The following is a 16235-nucleotide window of genomic DNA, read 5'->3' on the forward strand; positions in this document are numbered from 1 at the left end:
ATATGATTCGAGACTCCAGAACAGAAACTCACAAAAAAATAGATGAGCTTAGGAACATGATAGAAGCCATGAAGACTCAGCATGAGAAAGAAATGGAAATAATGAATGTCCAACAGAGGAAAGAAATGGAATCCATAAAACAGATTCAAACAGATATCCAGGAGACTGAAAAGGCTATTGAAAGTGTATGCAACAGAAAAAAAGATTGAGAAGATAGAATTTCAGATATAGAAGATAGGATTGCAATCAGTGACTGTGAAAAAAGAGCTCTCTCAAAAACAGTAAGGGATCATGAGAAATTGGTCCAACAACTTCTAGATGATGCAAAGAAAAACAAGCTAAGACTGATAGGAATTCATAAAATAGCAGGAGAAAACACAAATGACTTTAAAAAGCTGTTTAAAGAATTAATGACTGAAAACTTCCAAAACAGAAGGGAAGAATTGGACATACAGATAAGTGAGGCATCTAGGAATCAAACATGCCACAATCAAAAAGAAATCTACACCTAGACATACAATAATCAAGATCCCAGAAACCAAACAGAAGAACAAAATACTACAAGCAATAAGAGAAAAGAAACAAATCACATGCAAAGGAAAGCCCATCAGAATCACAGTAGACTTTTCAACACAAACCCTTAGGTCAAGGAAAGCCTGGAGTGAGGTATGACTAGTCATAAAAGAAAACAACCTACAACCAAGACTGATGTATCCTGCAAAACTCTCTTTCAAAATGGATGGAGAAATAAGATACTTCCCTGACAAAAAACACTTGAGAAACTTCATGAATACTAAATCAGCACAACAAAGAATTTTAAACAATATCCTAGAAAAAGACAATGAAGATCATAACACCAGGAGGAACAGCAGAGCAAATCAGATAGCCAAAGCAAGAACTAAAATGAGAGGAAAAAAAATTTAAAAAGAGTCAACAAAAGGACAATAAAATGACAATAATAAGTCAGTACATATCAGTAATAACTGTCAATGTCAAGGGCCTCAATTCACCAATCAAGAGAAATAGATTGGCAGAATGGATCAAGAAGCAAAATTCAACAATACATTGTATACAAGAAAAACACCTAGTGCAAAAAGAAGCCCATAGACTGAAAGTGAAAGGATGGAAAACAATACTGCATGTGACAGGAGCCCAGAAAAAAAGGAGGAGTAGCCATCTTATTCGCAGACAAAGCAAACTTCAAAACAAAACTGATTAAGAGAGACAAAGAAGGCCACTACATCCTAGTAAAGGGAACAATACAAGAGGAAGAAATGACAATCATAAACATATATGCACCAAATATAAATGCCCCAACTATATAAAACAAATATTAAGTAAAATGAAAAACCAAGTAACCACTAATACAATTTTTGTGGGGAATCTGAATACCCCACAATCATAAATGGATCATCTAGACAAAAAATCAACACTGAAATAGTAGAACAGAACCAAGTTTCTGAACATAGGGACCTATTAGATGTCTATGAAGTGTCCCACCCCACAAAATCAGAATATACATTCTTTTCAACTACACATGGGTCATTCTCCAAGATAGATCACATACTAGCTCACAAAACAGGTTTGAGTAAATGCAAAAGAATTGAAGTTATTCCCTGTATATTATCAGATCACAGTACAATAAAGCTGGAGATCAATAGCATAAGAAACCACAGGAACTTCACAAACACATGGAAATTGAACAAAACTCTCCTCTCCTGAACAATCAATGGATCACAGAGGAGATTAAAGAAGAAATCAGACAGGTTTTACACATAAAGGCCAATACAACATACAGGAATCCATGGGACACAATGAAAGCAGTTCTAGGTGGAAAATTTATAGCACTGGATGCCCACATTAGAAAAACAGAGGAAGCTCAAATAAACAACCTAACGATGACTCTTAGACTCCTAAAAAAAGAAGAGCAAGAAAAACCCAAAGCTTGAACAAGAGAGGAAATTATAAAGATTAGAGCAGAAATCAATGCAATGGAAACTAAGACAATGATACAAAAAATAAATGAATTGAAGAGTTTGTTTTTTAAAAGAATAAATAAAATTGATAAACACTTAGCAAACCTTATAAAAAAAAAAGTAAATAAAAGGCTCAGATTCATGCAATCAGGAATGAAAAAGGCGAGGTCACAAGAGATCCCACAGAAATCCAGAGGATCATTAATACATATTATGAGAACCTGTACTCTAATAAAATGGAAAACAGAGAAGAAATGGACAGATTTGCAGATACCTGTGAATTACCAAAGCTGAAAAAAAAAAGATAAAAACATTTTAAACACCCCAATCACAATCAGTGAAATTGAAAATGTAATTAAAAACATGCCAACAAAGAAAAGCCCAGGCCCTGATGTATTCACTGCTGAATTTTACAAGACATTTAGAGAAGATCTACTGTCATTACTCTTCAGACTTTTCAATGAAATTGAAAGGGAAGCAATACTTCCAAATTCATTCCTGGAAGCAAATTTGACTTTGATTCCCAAACCTGGGAAAGATGTAACTAAAAAAGAGAACTACAGGCCAATCTTCTTAATGAATATAGATGCAAAAATCCTTAATAAGATATTAGCAAACAGAATACAGAGGATCATCAAGAAGATCATACATCCTGACCAAGTCAGATTTATTCCAGGGATTCAAGGATGGTTCAAAATATGTAAATCAATAAATAAAATACATTATATTAAGACAGTCACAGACAAGAACCACTTGATACTCTCAAAAGATACAGATAAAGCATTAGAGAAAATTCACCATCCATTCATGATAAAACTCTGCAAAAAATTGGAATAGATGCTCTATGTCTCAACTTAATAAAGGTTATCTATGATAAACCAACAGCCATCATATTAAATGGCCAAAAACTGAAAACCTTCATGTTAAAATCAGGAACAAGACAAGGATGCCCACTATCACCACTCCTCTTTGATATAGTTCTGGAAACATTAGCCATAGAAATTAGACAAGAAAAAGAAATTAAAGCAATAAAGATACTAAAGGAAGAAATTAAACTGTCATTATTTGCTGATGATATGATACTCTACATTGAAGACCCAAAAAACTCCACCAAAAGAATTCCACACCTAATAGACACTTTTAGAAGACTAGCCGGGTACAAGCTCAACACCCAAAAATCAACAGCCTTCTTGTACATAAATAACAGATTCACTGAGAAAGAAATTAGGGAAACAATTCCTTTCACAGTAGCATCCAAAAAATGAAATATCTGCGAATCAATATAACAAAAGAAGCAAAAGACCTCTACACTGAAAACTACAGCACTCTGAAAAAAGATATCAAGGAGGATTTACAAAAATGGAAAGATATCCCCTGCTCCTGGGTAGAAAGAATCAACATAGTGAAAATGGCCATACTACCAAAACTGCTATACAGATTCAATGCAATACCAATTGAAATCCCAACACTATACTTCACAGAACTAGGAAGAAGAATCCAAAAATTCATTTGGAACTATAAGAGACCTAGAATAGTAAAAGCCATCCTAGGCAACAGACACATGGCTGTGGGTATAACAATTCCCAATTTGAAACTATACTAAAAAGCCTCTGTGATAAAAACAGCATGGTACTGGCAAAGAAACAGACCTGAGGATCAGTGGAAAAGATTGGAAGACACAAAAACAACTCCAGATGCACTCAGCTAACTCATCTTTGACAAAGGAGCTTCCAGTCCCCACTGAAGGAAAGATAGCCTCTTTAATAAATGGTGTTGGAAAAACTGGATCTCAACCTGCAAAAGATTAAAACTAGACCCTTATCTGTCACCATGCACTAAATTAAGTTCCAAATGGATTAAAGTTCTAAATATTAAAACAGAAATACTAAACTTGCTGGAAGATAAGTTAGGCAGAACTCTGGAAGACATTGGCATAGGAAAAGATTTTATGAACAAATCCTCAGTAGCATGGGGACTAGCAGAAAGAATCAACAACTGGGATCTCATCTTATTAAAGAGGTTCCGCACTGCAAAAGAAACCATCAATATAACTAGGACAACCTACAATGTGGGAAAAAGTTTTTATCAGCTGCTCCTCAGGCAAAGGCCTATTATCTAAAATACATAAAGAACTCAAAACAACCAGCCCCCCACCCAAATAGAAAGACCCAACTCAAAATTGGGCATCTCAAATGAACAGACAAAGAAATAATAGCAGGAAGTAAATATATGAAAAAGTGCTCCACATCAATGGTCACTCAAGAGATGCAGATGAAAAGAACACTGAAATTCAATCTCACCCCACAAAGAATGGCTGCTATCAAGAAATCACACAATACCAAATGTTAGTGCCGTTGTGGGAAGAAAGAAACCCTTCACCATTGTTGGTGGGAGTTCAGACTGGTGCAACCACTATGGAAGTCAATATGGAGATACCTCAAAAAACTAGGATTAGAGGATCCATTTGACCCAGCCATCCCTCTGTTGGGTATCTTTCCAAAATAATTAAAAGAATCATACCACAGTGATATATGCACACCCATGTTAATAGCAGCACAGTTAGTAATAGCTAAAACTTGGAAACAGCCCATCTGCCCATCAGTTGGAAACTGGATAAAGGAGATGTGGTTTTTCTATAAAATGGAATACTACTCAGACATAAAGAATTAGAGAGTGGATTCATTCATAGGTAAATGGGTACATTTGGAGGATATACTCCTAAGTGAAATAAATAAATTACACATATGCAAATACTGAATAGTTTCTCTGGTATGAAAAACTAAAATAGTACTCAAGATCCTAGTGGGAGAATTAGCAACATGAAATAGGAAGAAAATGACCAAAGGTGTAGGGACACTGAGAAGGATAGGGAAAGGGGAATAAGGGAAAAGGAAAAACATATGAGAAAATGTAAAAAGGGAATTAAAGTGTTTGAAGGTGGGGAGAGGAGAAGGGGTTGAAGGGAAGGTGGGTACAAGGGAAAAAATGAGAACCAAGACCTGGCATGTAAAGGTACAAGATCCTAGTAATGAATGTAACTATACTGTCTACCTAGAATGTACCAATAAATTCAATTTAAAAGCAAAAAAAAAAGAATGAGAAACTACAGACATTTATCACCAATGAATGCACATAGAGAAGTGAAATAAATAGAACACACGTGTAAATACCAAATAGTTTATCTAATGTGAGAAACTGAAAGTGAAAATAAGGACTAAAAGCTATGACAGATGATTTGAAATAGGAAGAAAAGGTGGAAAAAGGAAGAGGAATTGGGAGAGGTAGGGGATAACAAATTAAATGGAAATAATATGAAAAAAGAAAAAATAGAAACAAGTCTTTGCAGATAGGGAAGGAGGGAGGGGTTGAAGGGAGGGCAGGGGAATCAGGAAAAAATAAGAACCAAGTTGGATTATGTAAATGTGAAAATTTCCAATGATGAATGTCATTATATTGTATACTTTAAATGTGTTAATAAAATTAGTTTAAAACATAATATTTATGGTGCATGTGAAATCACTCATTGGAAACAGGTTTTATTTTTATTGACTATATTGGTACATTTTAGGTATACAGTACAGTTACATTCATTATTGGGATCTTGTACCTTTACATGACAGATCTTGGTTCTCATTTTTTCGCCTTGTCCCTATTCTCCCTTCACCTCCTCATCCCCTCCCCGTTACAAACACTTTATTTCCATTTTTTTTCATTTTCTCATATATTTTTTGTTTTCCCTTATTACCCTTGCCCTACTCTTTCCACTTTCCCTACACCTTTAGCCCTTTTCTTCCCATTACACGTGGTCAATTATCTCATTAGGATCTTATGTACTATTATAGTTTTTCACACCTGAGAAACTATTCCATATTTACACATGTGTGAACTATTTATTTCACTTAGGAGTATATCCTTAATATGTATCCATTTTCCTATGAATAACTCTAATTTCTCATTCCTAATGGCTTAGTATTATTCCATTTTATAGAAAAAGCACATCTCCTTTATCCAGTTTCCAACTGATGGGCAAATGGGCTGTTTCCAAGTTTTAACTACTACTAACTGTGCTGCTATAGACATGGTTGTGCATATATCACTGTGGTATGATTCTTTTAATTCTTTTGGAAAGATATCCAGCTGAGGGATGGCTGGGTCAAATGGAACCTCTACTCCCAGCTGTTTGAGGTATCTTCATATTGACATCCATAGTGGTTGCACCATTCTGCACTCCCACCAACAATGGAGAAGGGTTCCTTTGGCCCACAATCTTGCCAACATTTGTTATTGTTTGATGTCTTGATAGCAGCCATTCTTTGTGGGGTGAGATTGAATCTCAGTGTTGTTTTCATCTCCATCTCTTGAAGGACCATTGATGTATCTATCTAGATGTTAGCCCATCAATCCATGCATAAAATCTCCTCCACATAGATTTTTTTATTTTTCTTTTCCAATATCAGCTCATGCACACACAGAAGTAATAAATGTATATAACTTGGCTTTTCCCAACTAGCTCATAGAATATATCCCTTATTTTAGTCCCTGGTTTTAGTCTTTGGATTAAACTTTTTAAAAAATATAAAAAAGCCTGTCTATCTAGCTCATAGAATATATCGCTTGTTTTATTCCCTGATTTTAGTTTCTAGATTAAATTTTTTCAAAATTAAGCCAATTTATTTGCATTTATTATTTCTGTGTGTGGATGAGCTGACATTGGATGAGAGAAATAATAAAATCTATGTGGGGAAGATTTTATGCATGGGTGGTTGGGCTAACATCTAGATAGATACATCAGGAGGTAGCTGAGAAAGGAATTAGGCTTCTATAAGTACTGAAAGAGCTGAGTAATCTGAGGAGAAATATTTATAATTGAGTCTTAATTGTGTAGATACTCACTGGGCTTTTTCATTCTGGGGAGACTGTCTTCTGTTTACTGAGATATAGCCTGTCATTTGCTGAAAGCAACCTGTGTGCTTTGTTGTGTTTTTGAGGACTCAATTGAGCTAGGTGTGACATTAGTCATAAGGCCTCTAGAGCAACAGAATATGCCTCAATAAATGTCTTATATGTAATATCTGAAGAAAACATATATGAAGTATAAAAAAGTACACACACACACACACACACACACACACATAGCTCAGTACTTTACGAGATAGTCAGGTTCAATGCTCTAAAATTACAGATGCTTTCTTTTGATATTGAGTTAGTCATGGTATTTATGATGGAAGGATTCTAGAATATATTTTTGTACATTTAAAGAAATACTGTGGCACAGACGTGCAATGCAACCACTCTGAAAAGATGAGGCAGGTGGATCCAAGTTTGAGCCCAGGCTTGGTGACTTAGTAACTGATAAATATTTTGTCTCAAAAAAATTAATTAAAAGAATATAGGGATGTCGCTTAGTGCAAAATATTTAGGTTTGGGGGGAGTCAGAAAGATGGGAGGAGACAAAGAAAAGAAAGAAAGGGAGAAGAAATAAGGAACACAGGGGGGAGAAAAGAAAGAATGAAAGGATGGAAGGAAGGAAGGATGGAAAGAAGGAAGGAAAAGAAAGAAAGAGTGAGAGAGAGAAAGAGACAGAAAGGAAAGAAGGAAGAAAGGAAGAAGTAAAGGAAGGAAGAAAGAAGGCAATAGTAAAGCATCAATTTGCAGATATGATTCTTAGAATGGAATGAAAGCCATGCAGCCATAAGAACAATATGAACAAAGAGATGGGATTTGCACAACTAGGTGTTTATTTTGCTTCAGTGCAAAGTACAGGAAGGGTGGAAAAGATAATGAGATATTATGGTTCTGTTCCACAGCCTCTGAAGGGCATTTTTTTTAATTGAGTTTATTGGTACATTTAGGGATACAGTACAGTTACATTCATTGTTGGGATCATGTACCTTTACATGGTAAGTCTTGATTCTCATTTTTTTCCCCTTACCTCTGCCCTCCCTTCACCCCCTCCTCCCCTCCCCATCTACAAACACTTTATTTTCATCTTTTCATTCTCTCACATTTTTTTCTTTTCCCTTTTTGTTCTTCCCCTAAGTATCACACCTTCCCTACACCTTTAGCTCCTTTCCTCCCATTTCTAAACGTCAGAAATCTTATTAGAATCTTATGCATTGTTGCATTTTTAATGTCCCTCTTCCTTAGGCTATAAATGTATGGGTTAAGCATAGGGGTTACAACTGTATACATTAATGAGGCTACTGCACTTTTTCTAGAATTAGATACAAAGGATACAAGGTACTCTGCAATTCCAGTCCCATAAAATAAGAAAACAACTGATAAGTTAGATACACAAGTGGAAAATCCTTTGTACTTTCCATATCATGAAGAGATTGCCAGAATAGAAGAAATAATTTTATAGTAAGACAAAACGATTGCTGCAACCGGAATGAAATCATAGACAGTACCAACAAAATACATGACTATATTTTTAGTAAAATCATTGGTGCATGAAAGTCTAAGGACATGAGAAGGGCCACAGAAGAAATTAGAAATTTCCACATCTTTGAAGTAAGGGAATTGTAAGGCAATTAAATTCTGTACCTGAGATTCCAAAATGCTAAACAGAAAAGACACCAGAACAAAGCAGAGACAGAGGCGAAAGTTCATGATGACATGGTATTGCAAGGGGAGACAGATGGCCACAAACCTGTCAAAGGCCATCACAGTCAGAAGCATGTCATCCATGCATGCAAAAAATAGTAAAAGAGACATCTGCGTCAGGCAACCCACATAGGAGATGACTGTCCTGTGAGTTAGGATGTTCGTGATCATCTTGGGGACTGTGGTAGAGATGAAACAGATGTCAGCCAAGGACAGGTTTGAGAGGATGAAGCACATGGGGGTGTGGAGGTGGGGATCAGAGATGATAGTGTGATGAGCAGGTTCCCGAGCACTGTGACCAGGTACATGGCCAGGAAGAGCCCTAAGAGGATGGGCTGCAGATCTGGATTTTCTGAGAGTTTCAGGAGTTGGAATTCAGATACTCTTATAAGATTTTGTGGCTCTGTATCCTGCATACACCTTATGAAAAAAAAATATGTGATTTTTCTGTAAAAGGGAATATTACTCAGCCATAAAGAATGAGAAAATAGATTCATTCACAGGAAAATGGATACATATTGAAGATATACTCCTAAGTGAAATAAATAAGTCACACATGTGCAAATACCTAATAGTTTCTCTGGTGTGAATAAACTGCAATAATACATAAGATCCTAATAAGATTACTGACATTGTGAAATGGGAAGAAAGCGGCTAAAGGTGTAGGGAAGGTGGGATGGGTAGGGGAAGGGTAATAAGGGAAAAGAAAAAAAAATGTGAGATAATGAAAAGATGGAAATAAGGTGTTTGTAGATGGGGAGGTGAGGAGTGGGTGAAGGGAGGGCACGGACAAGGGGAAAAATAAGAACTAAGACTTGTCATGTAGAGATACAAGATCCCAACAATGAATGTAACTGTACTGTATCCCTAAAACTATACTGTATCCCTAAAATGTACCAATAAGCTGAAAAAAATACTAGGTTGAAAAAAAGAAATAGAGACCAAATACTCAATGTTACAACTTTCATTGGCTTGGAATATTTAAGACAATGTACAACAGCTAGGATTGTAGTATCCAAACACTAAAATAAAATTAATAGTTCATAATCAGAAAATATTAGGTGTCAGATATCCCCCAGGTGCTTTCATCTTCTTGTGTTTTTTTTATTTCCTTCTTGTATGACTGAGCTCTTCACTCCAATTTTGTTATTTTGAAAATTATTCAATATGTAATTTATATCCTTAACTTTGTAGAACTTCAGGTTTTGTTACATTTATGTTAAATACACATGACCAATATTATCAATGATCACCAAGGTGGCTTTAATATACATCATTCTAATGTATGTATGATTAAAAAATAATCAATACCTGAAAACACCTCTTTTTGATGTGTATTTGCATCAACCTTGTATGGCTCAGTTAAAGGTTCTCTGAGGAAGACATCTTTCTGTTTTGCTTCTGTATCCTGTAATATATAGTCTGGAAACATTGTCTCTTTAAAATCAGAGTCCCTCTTATGAATTGTTGAGGAATTTAGCTTAGAACTAAGAAAGATCTCAAAGCCCGCATTCAAGGCCTGCTCTTCTTCTGTCATTTAATAGATTTTCACATCAATACTTATAAATACATGAATTGCAACCCTCTTTCCTCAGTAACGCCAAGGCAATAACACAGGAAAAAGAAAAAAGAGCAGAGAAGACTAAACACATCTTGCATTATCCTAATTTTTAAAATGAGGACAGTATTGGTATGATAAGAAGGTTCAAAATGTTCTCAAATAGCATATACCAGGTTCTCTGTTGATTTTAGAAATATTTACCTATAAGCAACTTAAGCATTCAGATAGCCTGACCTGAACCTAAATCTATTTTTTTCTTCAGAGTGGCTATATATGAAGTTCTTGGTGGCCATTTCCTATATTGAGGTTGAAAGGCACATTCTAGGAATTCTTCCTGATTTGGGAAGATGAGTGATTAGTATTATCTCTAAATGTGATCAATACACCCACTGCCCATATTTAAAATAAACATTTTAGTGACACATGCTTTGGAACTAATATTTTACAATGATTTATCTTCTCATTTATGATATTTGAGCTCTTTGTGTCTTTGCACTATTCTACTCTCCTGGTCACCCTTTCCCCAAAAGAATTCCTGCATGATTGTTGCTGTGGGTAAATTTCAATGTCAATATATACATGTCAGTACTGATTTGTGCATCAGCAAAGTTTGCTTTAAGGCTGGCCAACAATGGATCTAAAGCTAATCTAAGTAACACATGATGTATCATTTAATCCCCCTATAATGTAGTAGTTGACACAGACATAGTTTTAAGTCCCTCTGTGAAGCACATACATTGATTTCAAATGATTTAATTGATTCAAAGCCTTACATGAGGGCGAAACATCATTTAGTGGTATTACTATTACAACAGTCTTTCCAAAATACTTCTGCAAAATTTTCAAATAATATGTGGGTGGTAGATGGTTATTTGAATTCCAACAATTGATACATGTTTCCTTTATCAGTCCCATATATTAATTGCCTCAATAGTTAGTGCTAATCATATATAACCTATTACTGTTACTGTGTTCTGTCAAAAAGATTACTGATGTATATCTACTAATGAGCCTTATATGACTGGCTGCCCAGACATGTATTGTCTTATAGGAAATATTATTTTCATTTGGTTTTACTACAGGGGACAATGCCCTGGGATATGAGACAGGAAATCAAAATATTATTTACTGTTGTGCTACTATATGCAGGATATACTGACAACTTTCTGTACTCATGCTGCTTAAAGGCTACAGACAAAACAGAGCTCTGATTTCTTGTCCCTTGTTCCTTTAGACATTCCTGAAAGAGAATAAATTGCAGATGGGAGTGTACCAACCCCTGGATTCTACTGATTATAATAAATTATTTTGTGAACAAGGAATTGTTTATTCAGTGTCCAACATAAGTCTATTTTTTATGTTTCCTCCTTGTCAAACAATGTACAGTCTCTGAGGAAATAAAATCTTTTCCAAAAGGGAAAAATGGAAGGAAGGGAAGTGTATGGGATGAAAAAGTTTTAAAAGTGTTATATCTGTACTAACTCCCCATGATAAATATGATCATTATATTTTACAAACATGCCTCAATAAAATACCAATAAAAAGGAAATTAAGGAGACTAGCTCATTCCTCTCCAAGTATATAAAGAATATATACATTAAGGACAAAAATTAAATGTCCCATTGCAGAAATAGAAAATTATCAGTTTCAAGTAACAGAATATTTTGAGTTGAAAGCTATAATGATTAATATTATTAATAACATTGCCTAAATTGTATTTACCTTTATTTTATATGTTTATCATTTCTTAATTAAGTAGAAAGATCCCATACTAATTGATTCCCTCCTCAAGTCTGTAGCGTCCCCTACAGATTGACCCAGAAGTCAACACTGAGCCTCAGAGATACTAGAAACCTCAGAGATACTAGCAATTTCTGTTCCACATCACAGAAATATTGTAGGATATGTGGTTATTATCTAAATCTTCAGGTTATTATCTAAATCAAACTGTAAGGAGAAACTTTAAACTCTGGCCAATTTCCTGAATGGGGATGAAATTCACTCCTGGTTGTGTCTCCTTCTGAGATAGAGTGGGACAATTACTGAAGTGGAGAAGGATGTGGACAGCTCCACGGTCATTCTGTAGAGGAGAAGACAGAGATTTGTGCTTTGTTCCATGTCTCCTCTTTCTAGGATCCTTGCCTATGATCTATACTTGTCCTTCCTATACTGGCTGCATCAGTTCTCACCCACTGCTGTACCTCTTCATCTACCAGAAACCTTAAAAGGACAGAGAAGAGAGTGAACAGGAAGTCACTTTCTTGGCTGGCAGAGAAGTGACACCTTTTACTAGGTTGTTAAGAGAACAGCATGTTGGATAGGATTCTCCTGCTAGGATGCTCTGTGTCTGTATACAGAATGAGCAACTCAAGCTTCATACTTTTGGCCAAACAATCCAATAACAGTTACATATACTCTAGACTCTTACTACTTGGAGAAGTCTGTGTTATTGGGATTGAACAAAACACACTACAGAGAAAATAGAGCCTGGCACTAGGAATCCCTCAAATATGGTTCACAATGTTATGATCACTGTCATCATCTTTTCTCCTCCTCTTCTTCTAACTCCTCTTCTTCCTTCCCTTTTTCCTGTTCCTTCTTCTCCCATTCATCATCTTCTTAAAATGCTCCAGTAACACTGTAGAGAAACTCATTTTATGCTTCTGTTGGCAAGATGTTTATAGCATGTACAAGTGTTTGAGGAAAAGAAGACTCAGAATGAGTTACCTGGGACCTCAAAAGATCCATAACGTAAGCTTCATAGGCCTCACAGCTGAAATTTTGTACGTTCGGATCATCCCATTTATCTATACAAACTGACCTGTGAGTCTGGATGATGAGAAAATAAGCTATCTAGTGGCCTCTCCTCTATCAAAGATCTACATCAGGACTTACTGGTTTAAGCTGTTTCTCTGCTGGGTCACGACTGCCTAATATGAATCAAGTGCAAATTCCTTGTCTCTTGTCCAATGATGACTCTGTTTTTTTTCCTCTGGCTTGCTAAAAATGCAGTGTCAAAAGTAGCTTTGTTGTCCAGATAACCATGGGGAAAAATATACATGTGCTATTCCCACTGGACTTGAGCCATCCAACTAATGGGCTGGAGGCACAAACTGACAATTTCATATTTATGACCTTGAAGGCTCAATGCACCGAGCTCATAATTAGCTAAATTGGCCCATCTTATTCAAATTTCTAAGGGTTTTCTAACATTGATATGGAAGAATAATAGAAATAAATGTCCAAAATTTGGGGCTTTTCCTTCATTAAAAAGAAAACTCAGAATACTATTCACTGGATCTTTACTTTTGTAAAAATTCCATCTGTATTCCACTTCCTTTATTTATAACATTATAATATGTTTTTAAAATATAGATTTCGTTATTTTATGTGAAACATTTGTCATATGAATTACATAAACCTGACCATATATCACTAGCATGCATTTTCAAAATTATTTAATTTTTCGAACTAGTAAAATTTTCTAACATCTTACAACTTCATATTTTTCTTTGTACCAGCCCTAGTAATGATAATTCTACTATGAAAATGATGGAAAATTAAAGTTGGTAATCTAAAGTTGACAATTAAAATCACATAAAATTGTCTATTGCAATAGTAAATTGAAGTCACTGTTTTAAGGAAAAAATAGAAAATAACTCATCTTTTCTCCTGAAAAAGAACAGTCATTCAACCAATGGACATTAAGAAGAGTCAAATATATCTTTTTAAAAAAAATTCAGTAGAAATTGGTAGAAAGTTTCCCTACTTTTAGTTTTTATATGCCAAGAACTAGCACAGCATTATCAGAGTATTAAATCAAGGCTGGTGGCTCCTAAACTCCGCAAAATATTTCCATGTGCAGAAATTTTCAGGACTTTCTCCACTCTACGATTTTCTGACTTCTGTTCTTTGTAAATTTAAGATTTTATGAAAAATTTTGTCTTTTAAAAAATTATCTACCATATTATCTCATTCTTGACATAGGTGGAGCTTGAAATTTTGTAAATATGGTTTAGCTATGTACATAGTAAATGTCATCAATGACTATAAATATGACATTAATGTATATTGTACTTGACCACAATTTTAAAATAATGAAAGGTCAATAAATACTTTGATTTTATTTAATTTTATGCAAGACTGCTTGTTAGACACATGAAAACCTCAATCAGTAAAACACCTGGTATGAGAGATATTTCTGTTTTAATCTTTTTTCTTCTGAATGTTGTAGAAAATTTTTAATATACTTTCTTGTTTACCAGAGAATCGATTCTTGCATTTAATTTTAGACACTTCATTGTCAGGAAGACCTCAGAACTCAATTTTTAGTGTGTCCATTAATAGGTTACACATCTATCTTTCTTGAGAAACACTGTAATTTACTTCAGCCTCTTGAATGAAACCAGCTTTATTATTTTGTTCACTCACACCATGATGTTATTGAGAACAGTGTAGCAAAAATCACACAATCCTTTTCTTTTTTCTATGAAATAATAATCATTTTGACAGTTATATAACTTGACAAAGACTGCAGCTATGAAATGAAATGAGCAAAGTGAAACATAAATCTCTGAGTCTGGTGTTTAGGAAGGCCCCATGATGCATTAAGGCATTACAATTACTTTCAGAGTCCTCTATTTCCTTATTTCAACCTTTACAGTGCTTTGCCCTGCACAAGAAGTCATGTGGAGGTATAGATTTCCACTGCCATGGCTGAGATGCCTGTTGGAAGTAGAACCACGAACTAAAATCCAAATTAGAATTACTTATTTTGGAACCTTAACATAAATCAAAGCCATAATGATCAAAACTGAAATTCTGCACATTAGTATCCTACAATCTGGACACTCAAAGTGTTGTATTTGAGGTAGTGGTGAAGAAATAATGTTTCTGATAATCCTTATCTCCATCAAACTGAAGGGCTGGAGGAACCTGCTGATTATTGACTGGCACATGACCTTGGAGGTGCAATTGTCAGAGGTACAGATTAAGGACATCATGAGAACCAAGGAAAGTTGTATTTGGTTTTTAAGAGATATTTTAACTTTTGTTTTATTCTTAATTTTTTCTTGATACATTTTCTAGCACGCAATGATTACCTTCATCTTTTTATTCTTTTTTAAACCTCTTTCCCTTCTCTCCCTTTGGTTCCCTGCATCTCTTGGACCTCTTCATATTTTGTACATGCTTGTAGTACACAGTGACTACATTCCTTATAGGAACTTGGTGTATATACACAGCACTTCACAGTTTGCCACATTTTAAATTCTCATTTGCATTCCCTCCCTCTTTTCAGAAAAATTAGAGACTAAGATACTGCCTTCTCCATATTAGAAAAAAATGCCATTCTAATTAAAGGCTATGAAAAATCATTCAAATATACCTCACTTTACTTTGACATACTAGGACATTTTACTTCTATGTACAATAATGAGAACACTGTAAGAATGACAACCATAGTGTCTGAACATGTAATTTAAGTTTATGGTTTACAATTATATAATATTTTATGTGCCAGTTATCTCCTTGAAGTTTCACTCTTCTTTTAATTTACTTTCTTCTATGTAAACTTAAGTCATCACTCAAATTTTATTTCCCTTTAAATATTATGCAGTATATTCCACTCATTCTTGAATTCAGTGGACTTCAAATTTTGATACATGCATATTAATTAAATGCACACAATCAATTACACCACTGGCCACAAATGTGGAATTAGTGCACACTACACTTGTCAATTATTTAAAATAGAATATTATAAAAAGCAATTTTAAATTATTAAATTTAGTATTTAAATTTACTCAATCTAAGTAAAATACTGCATGTGAAAGCTCCTCTTGTTTCTAATCTTTTCTTGTGCATGACCTCAGGCCTGGTAGTACCAGTTTATTATTTTTCAGATAATAAGCCCTCTTATTTATGGATGAGAGAGCACCAGGAAAAGCTCAAAAATTCTAAATTTGAGTCCCAAACTATAAGTGGATTTCAGTTGTCTTTCTTCAACTACCTAAATAATACAGAGGTTCAATATTCAGCTCACACTCTGAGTTAATTAGCAAAAAAAAAAAAAAAAAAAAAAAAAAAAATTG

At 34.7% G+C, this 16235-nt stretch overlaps 1 protein-coding gene across 1 annotated transcript in view; it reads right to left on the reverse strand.

Moving 5' to 3' along the window:
- Window positions 1-828: 828 nt before the first annotated feature.
- LOC104867620 (putative gustatory receptor clone PTE01) overlaps window positions 829-16235 on the reverse strand; it is a 32503-nt gene continuing 17096 nt past the window's right edge. Inside the window, 2 exon segments of the mRNA XM_033759650.1 lie at window positions 829-898; window positions 8092-8934. Of these exon segments, the coding sequence (XP_033615541.1) occupies window positions 829-898; window positions 8092-8934 (913 nt within the window).

This window comes from Fukomys damarensis, unplaced genomic scaffold (genome assembly GCF_012274545.1).
Source record: "Fukomys damarensis isolate Sample0158 unplaced genomic scaffold, DMR_v1.0_HiC HiC_scaffold_37, whole genome shotgun sequence".
NCBI lineage: Eukaryota > Metazoa > Chordata > Mammalia > Rodentia > Bathyergidae > Fukomys > Fukomys damarensis.